At 35.0% G+C, this 7,404-nt stretch overlaps 2 protein-coding genes across 4 annotated transcripts; one reads left to right on the top strand and one right to left on the bottom strand.

Annotated features, from left to right (window-relative positions):
- The first annotated feature begins 202 nt into the window (after positions 1-202).
- Positions 203-2,227, top strand: LOC128894923 (phosphoserine phosphatase). Of its 3 annotated transcripts, none has more exons than XM_054157029.1 (6): positions 203-667; positions 1,085-1,261; positions 1,368-1,502; positions 1,579-1,724; positions 1,802-1,963; positions 2,028-2,227. In XM_054157029.1, the coding sequence occupies exons 2-6, from the start codon at positions 1,122-1,124 to the stop codon at positions 2,036-2,038; spliced, it is 594 nt and encodes a 197-aa protein (XP_054013004.1). In that variant the 5' UTR covers positions 203-667; positions 1,085-1,121; the 3' UTR covers positions 2,039-2,227. The 3 variants fall into 3 exon arrangements, with proteins under 3 accessions (XP_054013004.1, XP_054013003.1, XP_054013002.1); XM_054157028.1 differs by having other exon boundaries at positions 204-667; positions 1,122-1,261; positions 2,039-2,227; XM_054157027.1 differs by having other exon boundaries at positions 205-667; positions 2,039-2,227.
- LOC128894880 (ubiquitin conjugation factor E4 A) lies at positions 2,075-7,320 on the bottom strand. Its single transcript, XM_054156923.1, has 15 exons — positions 7,184-7,320; positions 6,354-6,965; positions 5,891-6,283; positions 5,477-5,803; positions 5,187-5,380; positions 4,998-5,099; positions 4,744-4,944; positions 4,541-4,658; positions 4,286-4,462; positions 4,074-4,219; positions 3,803-3,952; positions 3,470-3,713; positions 3,238-3,400; positions 2,960-3,164; positions 2,075-2,875 (listed from the first exon to the last, which is right to left on the bottom strand). Exons 2-15 carry the CDS (start codon positions 6,915-6,917, stop codon positions 2,734-2,736), a joined length of 3,126 nt encoding a protein of 1,041 aa, XP_054012898.1. The 5' UTR covers positions 6,918-6,965; positions 7,184-7,320; the 3' UTR covers positions 2,075-2,733.
- Positions 7,321-7,404: the final 84 nt, after the last annotated feature.

The raw sequence follows: 7,404 nt of genomic DNA, 5'->3' as shown, positions 1-7,404 counted from the left end.
AATAATATTCGCAACTATGGAATAACAGCTTGCGATTAATGATTAATAACAGCTTCACTTTTACCTTAGAATCCCTTTTGTATCGTTACAACGACCTAAAAATAGAGTACCACTAGAAATAAATGTACATCTTTATTTGAGATCAATATTTTTAACACTTTTTATAAATTTATAAATGATTTCTAAGAAACGTATACGTACATTCTGTATCGTGAATGTATTTCAATTACAAAACCAGTCGAATCTATTCATCGCTATTTATCGCGTTATGCAATCTGGATGATCTCCTCGATCTTTCACCTTGCTCTCAGACTCGATTAACTTTTGAGAGATGAGAATCGTCGATGCGAATCTAGAATATTTGCGATACTAGAAATTTGTACGATCTCACAAACTGAATAAAATAAAAATTGGAAACACATTGGCAAAGTTGTCAATAACCGATACTATTCTATGATTTTTTCGTTTTCTACGAAATGATTATGATTATGTAGTACATTGCGTTACGTGTGTCATCCAGCTGTATCGCGTGCAAGTATGTTTCTCTTGTCTATAGCATCCCACTCCAGAGTCCAGTCTCTTTTGTCCGGCAGATTCGAGTTATCAAAATGCTGTACATCTTGATATCTTCTTTTTTTAAGATCTCGTTAGCAGAAAACGATTAATCGTAAGTACATATATTTACTTATATACTTAGTATTAGTATCATCGATTCCTGATTAACGAAATAAAATTCTGATCTTAATTCCTTAATGTATCAATTGCATCTGTGTAAAACAGAATAAAATTAAACGATATTAAATAAAATATCATATGTAGATAAGTAAAATAGACCGTAAGCGTAACGAAGAAATGTGATACCACTTGATAGTATCTTAACCTCTAAACACGCTGACGGTTTCTAATAAAAACAAAATATCACGTATATACTTTGATACTGTTAAAACGCAAACTTTGATGATGTAACGGTTTAACTTTAACATAACCGGAACGGATGCTGACAAATTTCCTGTTTCCATGTAAAACTTATTTGGCGTTGTTACTTTCGAAAAAGTAACGGTTTCCATATTTCATACGATAAAAGGAAATACTTGTACCACCTGTTGCTGTATGGAAATTAGATGGCAAAACTAGAAGACGTAAAATTTATATGGAGAAACGCGGATGCAGTCACCTTCGACGTTGATTCCACTGTGATACAAGAGGAAGGAATCGACGAACTTGCAAAATTTTGTGGAAAAGGAGACCAAGTTACCGCCTTGTAAGATTTCTATCAACTAGAATATTCGATTATTTCAAAATCAACTTACACGCCATAGATGATTCTTACTCTTTTCGTATGAAAAATCAGTTTAAAATGCTTTTAGAACGAGCCAAGCGATGCAAGGAAACTTAACGTTTCAACAATCTTTAATGGAAAGATTGAATATTATAAAACCAAGCTATACTCAGGTAAAGCAGTTTCTCGAATCGCACCCACCAAAACTTACACCTGGAATCAAGTAAGAAATAATTTCAATTAAAGAGATGTTACACTGTACGCGCTGCTTCTTCTAAAACTGCTTATAAAACTTCCAGAGCTCTGGTAACGGCCTTACAAGCTCACAAAAAGCAAGTGTTCCTAGTGTCTGGTGGTTTCCATTGCGTAATCGCACCAGTTGCCGTATTACTCGACATTCCGTTAGAACATGTCTTTGCGAACAAATTGAAATTTTATTTCACAGGTTCGTATCCGTTTATATGTATGCACACGGTCGGTTTATTATACTACATCTGAAAACTCAACGAACGATATTTGTAGGAGAATATGCAGGTTTCGATGAAAATCAACCCACCGCTGCGAGCGGTGGAAAAGCAAAAGTAATCGAGTATCTCAAAAAGGAACTCGGATGTAAAACTGTTGTCCATATCGGAGACGGAGCAACAGATTTAGAAACTATTTCGATAGCGGACACATTTATAGGTACGTCTCGATTACTTATTACGTATAAATAATTTCGTTTGTTTTTTATTTTAGTTAATATTAGTTTTACTATAGGATACGGAGGAAATGTGGTTAGAGAAAGCGTTAAGATTGGAGCTCCGTGGTTTATTACCGATTTCAATGAACTTGCGAATGCATTGTAAACGTAAAAGGTAATATTCTTCCGAACCATTAAATTATTTCTAATGATTCGGCGGTAACCGATAAATATGTTTCAATAAACATATAATACAATGTTTCCTACATTCATTTTTGCTTACTTCTGAATCTATACTTTACTTCAACCATTCAAAGTAGTTTTATTTCAAATTCATTTATATCATTCACCCTGGTCAAATTAACTGTAAGAAATTTGATAGAGAGTACTTTTTTACATTTATCATAAAATAACAACGTTTAACTCTATGTTTACATTATTACATGGACTCTTATAGAACATAATTTTCTCTGCACAAAATGCGATATTCAAAGTTCTACAGAATGACACTCTAATTATAGGACAAAATTGGTATTTGTACATATCTATAACGATAATTTGTATAGAAAAATATATGTCCTTGTACGTCGTAAATCAGAAATCAAAAAATTTAATTTAAAAACGTAGACGTATGGTGAATTCGCCATAGATTACGCTTTGTTACCTTTGTTATATGTATACGAAACCTTAAGGGTTTACCATTCCTATCTTGTTCTTCGAAACTCTGAAACCTGACAAATATACAATCATTTCACCGATCACCAATCACTGATCACTGACAACTTTTTGTCCTTTCTTGTTTCTTTTGTTCTACCCACTCCTGTATCCTATGTTGAAGTTCAACGTCGGACTTTACCATATCCATAGTGAGAGGAGATCGATTAAACGGATCAGTTTGATCGCTTAGCAGATGCCTATAGATTATCGGACGTAAATGTTTTTCACTAATTCCATATTTATCGTAATCTTTATCATTGTCGATAATAACAAATACTAACCTCGCAATGGTTTGACGATCGATAGTTATTTTAGAAGATGGAAGAATTACAGGATCCATCATCAAAGTAGACATAATAGGATCCAGAAACTCCTCGGGAGCATCGACTAAAATTTCATCTTCCTCTCTCTTGTGAGTTGCAGCCGCTTCTACATTTTTTGCGAATTCATCCAAATCTCCCAATATACCCACACCTCCGATCCGAACTGAAATATTGTACTTATGGAAGTAATTTTTTGCCTAAATTTTTATTAAAATTAATCATGCGTAAATGCTTACCGAGAACATTATCGGCTAGCCGGAAAAGTTCAGGACTGTATGACCGACCGTCTTGAGAAACGGCGAGCGTAAAGGATTCAATTTGACTAAGGTTTATATAAATTTCGCATATATTTAATACTAAATTTGCTGGATTGAATGCATATTCGTTTTGATCGTTCACCTAAAGACAAATCGATGTGTTTAAATACTTTGCGTTTTTCTGATGTAGCTGTGTATACTTTTTTTGTACCTTTAAATTCTTCTTATTTGGCCCAACCAATTGTAACAACAAATAATTGAGCATCGAAGCAATGCGATCAACCATTGTCGGATGGCAAAAGATAGATTTGATGTCTGTCGTTAACATTTTTAGCGTTCGTATAGTTTTCCTACCTAATATATTGTCAAATCGTGCAATCATTCCAAGATGTAACAGATAATGAGCTTGTTGATCACGCTCGTGTTGCGGTAATTTATTCCATTCTCCGCTTTCCCTTTCGATTTAAATCGAAATCGAAATCGGAATTAGATACTATTTACGCGATATAATATAACATACAACAAATCGAATATAATGCAATACCTTGCTTGAAGTAATTGTCTCAATTGTGCCATGTTCGAAAGTGCCTCGTCTAACAAGAAAACTGCATCGTTCATTAAAAGATTTATAAAACGCAGAAATAGCGGTGGTTGAGCTGCTTCCATATTAGCCTCTGCCTCTTCGGCTAGAGTACTATCGAAAAAATGTGCAAAGTATCGTATGTATTAAGGTCGGTTCGTGGCTTACGTATCTATGTACTAACTGTAGAATTATTTACAAACTTGTAAAATATGTCTTTTTATTCTTCACTTACATAAAGTTATTACGACGTTCTGGAAGTTTCCACAAATATTCCATGACAACGTACATTGGCCGTCGATAATTAAATTTTTGTTCAAATTGAACGCTTTGTCCTGTCATTTCAATGCTTACAAATACTTTAAGTAAGCTGGCAACAATCTATATTAGAAACGATATGATTTTATAAGAGGAAAATATTTAACGAATTTAAATACAATTACATACATGCTGTCTACACGGGTGTGTCATAAATAATTGTTCTCTATGGAATGTTCCTAAACTCGATTTTCTACGGCTCAAGATATCATCAGTTGTAGGTAAAAGGGCCTCTAAACCTTCCGCCAGACGGGCTCGTAAATGAGGATTGTATAAGCGTCGTTGAGACTCCATCAACACAATAATCTGACATAACATACTTCATTATTTTACCGAATCGCATTAATTCGAGTTTATCGAACCTACACGTTTTTTCTAGCTCACCTCTGTTAACACTGGCGTTAGGAAAAACGACCCTTGTTCTTCGAAAACATTTGAATTGAACCGACGTAAAAAACACAAAAACCTAATAGTATTTTCCACGACAAATTCAGGAATGCATCTAAATGCAAATAATATCTCGTTAAAAGGTATAATTGTGGCAATCGGTCCGAGATTAGAAGAGAAAATGAACGCTTTCTACGCACCTGAGAGTATCCGGAACGGTTTCTGGCAAAGGAAACGTTACTGGTTTATATTCTTTTGGAACGTAATCGGTCTGTTCACCTTCGCTAACTTGTACATCGTTTAAGTACACCTGCACTAACCAGAACGCTGTTGTCGCATGAAACTTTGCCAAGAGTTCCAACATTTCCGGTGCTAAAAGACTTGCTCTTAAGGATAGATACCTAAAATTTGTTTGTTTAATAAAAATACAAAAATATAACATTTTTTTTCATACTTGGTCATTTCTGCCTCCATGCGCTGAGCTACCATTTCTAATACTTCCGGATTACCACCGCTTTGCGCATCCTGATACACTCTCGACAAATCTTGACTAGTTCTACACGTGCAGAATATAATCGTTATTATTTTATCATGAATTTTAGTTTCCGTTTAGAATAAAACTGTTAATGCAAAATGTACAAACCTTAAAAACTTCTCCGATACTACTCTGTAACCAAGGTCCAGAGCTCTGTGAGTTAAAAAAAAACATTCGGTAGTAAATCCGAATGTTTTTGCAACTGGTCTAGCATCGTGTTCCGATATTGGTATTAAACAAGTTTCTGAAGACATTCCTTTTAAATGTACAGCACGATTTAGACATTCATTCTCAACGCTGGTCTATAACATTAATTACACTTATACTTAATAAAATACCATGTTTTTTGGAATTCAACGACTAATTCAAATTTACCCATTTCTCAAATATCAACCGACCTCTGCTGCGCAATACGTTGGATCTATTTTAGGTACTTTCGACTCCTTTAATTTAATGCAAAATGGCTGACAAAGACGCAGAAGCACATTTCCAAGATTTAACATAAAACCATCGGAAACGCACAACATAGCACTAAAACCTACGTTATTCTGCGAGTTCCAAATTTTCCCCCTACTCGCATTCGAATGAAGACAATTTCCTATCCACTGTAGGGTCAAATGACGAACTTCCGCCGAGCACTTTAATAACAAGTGGAAAATTTTTTGCAATGATTCGCTTAATGCATCCAGGGCTGTCCAAATGTTACCTTCGATATTAGAATTGGACTAGAATAAAAAAATACGAATAAATAAATCTCTCTTTACGTGAAATACGCAGTGTTTAAATTTGGCGTTCTTCGACGGGTTACTTGCCTGTTGGAATGGCTTTTCAAAAAAATAAAATGGTTCTTCTATCGTTTTTGGCAAACAACTTAAACTAAGGATTGCACCTAATAATGTATTCGCGTAAGCTTGACCTTGATTGCTTTTAGGAGTACTATGACGTATTAATAATTCAGCTAAAGATTCGTTTAAAGCGAAAAGATTTAATATAGTAAACCAATGTTGATTTAAGAAAACTAAATTACTTTGCGTTACATCTTTGTAAATTATATCGAGAATAGGACTAAAAGATACAGCAATCGTCGCTGCAGCGTTATCACTGTTTTCTAATTGCAATTCGTTTACGATATCATTAGTAAACGATACGAGTTCTGGTTTCAGACCATCTTCGTCCGCGCATAACGCGATAAACTGATTGTGAACCTACAACATACGATAAAGTTAAATTGCGTTTCTTCAACTTTGAAACTTTAAGCAATGTATTCGGTTATACTTCTTGTCCTTCGAATAGATCCGGCTCCTGCAATGCGACAGCTGCATTTTGTAGGATGACGCGATGCATCTCGTCGAGAATATCGGACAATTCTAATTTGTTCTTGTATCGTTGCAATCGACAATAGCTTTCGAATAAATAAGATATCACCTGTTTCTTTAACGTATGAGAATCGCAAGGTATATGCTGTGAATTTTCTATGGGGACCAATTTCGACTCGATATCGGGAAGCATTAATCGCTCGAAAACTGCTTGTTCGATCGAGTCAACGTTAACATGTACCAATTTATGTTTCTGGTGTTCGTTTACTTCTGTTGCGTGCAATGTTATTCCAAATATGTCAGCGAGAAGGTAGTTAACCTGACTATCAGTTTTCGAATCTTTAAAATCTTGAAAATTTGTGGATTTCGTCGTACCGGGAACATTTATATTCTCAAGTTCCGTAACATAATTAATTCCATTATTTTCGTTGATAATCATCTGACTTTGAGACGAGAATGACACGGCATCGTTGATGGTTGAAAACAATCCAGCGAATGGATTGTTGTTCACATTGTCGCACATGGTTCGTTTCGTTAAAACTTGTTCACGATTATTGCAAGCACAATTGATCTGAAAATAAATTGCTGGGATTTAATTTTCCAGTTATAAAGTGTTGGAAATGAGAGAATACTCTCGCGATTACTCTCCACTGCTCCCCACTACTCCGTTTCGTTTTTCGTTCCGTTCACGGAGCCGAGTGAGTAGTGATTGTATACTACTACTACTACTACTATACAGTAAACAGTATATACTATAGTGTACAGTATACAGTATATATGTATATTTACCTGTATAGTAGTGCGAACCTGATACGAACGATATCACGGCCATCAAACTATCAAGATAAGAGTGACGCCTGTCAACAACGTATCGACTACTCTGATTCACTCAAACATATTACTTAAGTTAGTGATGTCATAAGAGTAATCTGTAATTTGTAATCTGTAATCTGTAATGACTGTAATGACAATGACTGTACTGTAATGCTCCGTAGTGATCTGCTTGTGCG

This window comes from Hylaeus anthracinus, unplaced genomic scaffold (assembly GCF_026225885.1).
Source record: "Hylaeus anthracinus isolate JK02 unplaced genomic scaffold, UHH_iyHylAnth1.0_haploid 4, whole genome shotgun sequence".
Taxonomy (NCBI): Eukaryota; Metazoa; Arthropoda; class Insecta; order Hymenoptera; family Colletidae; genus Hylaeus; species Hylaeus anthracinus.
This window is presented reverse-complemented; position numbering and strand designations above follow the sequence as displayed.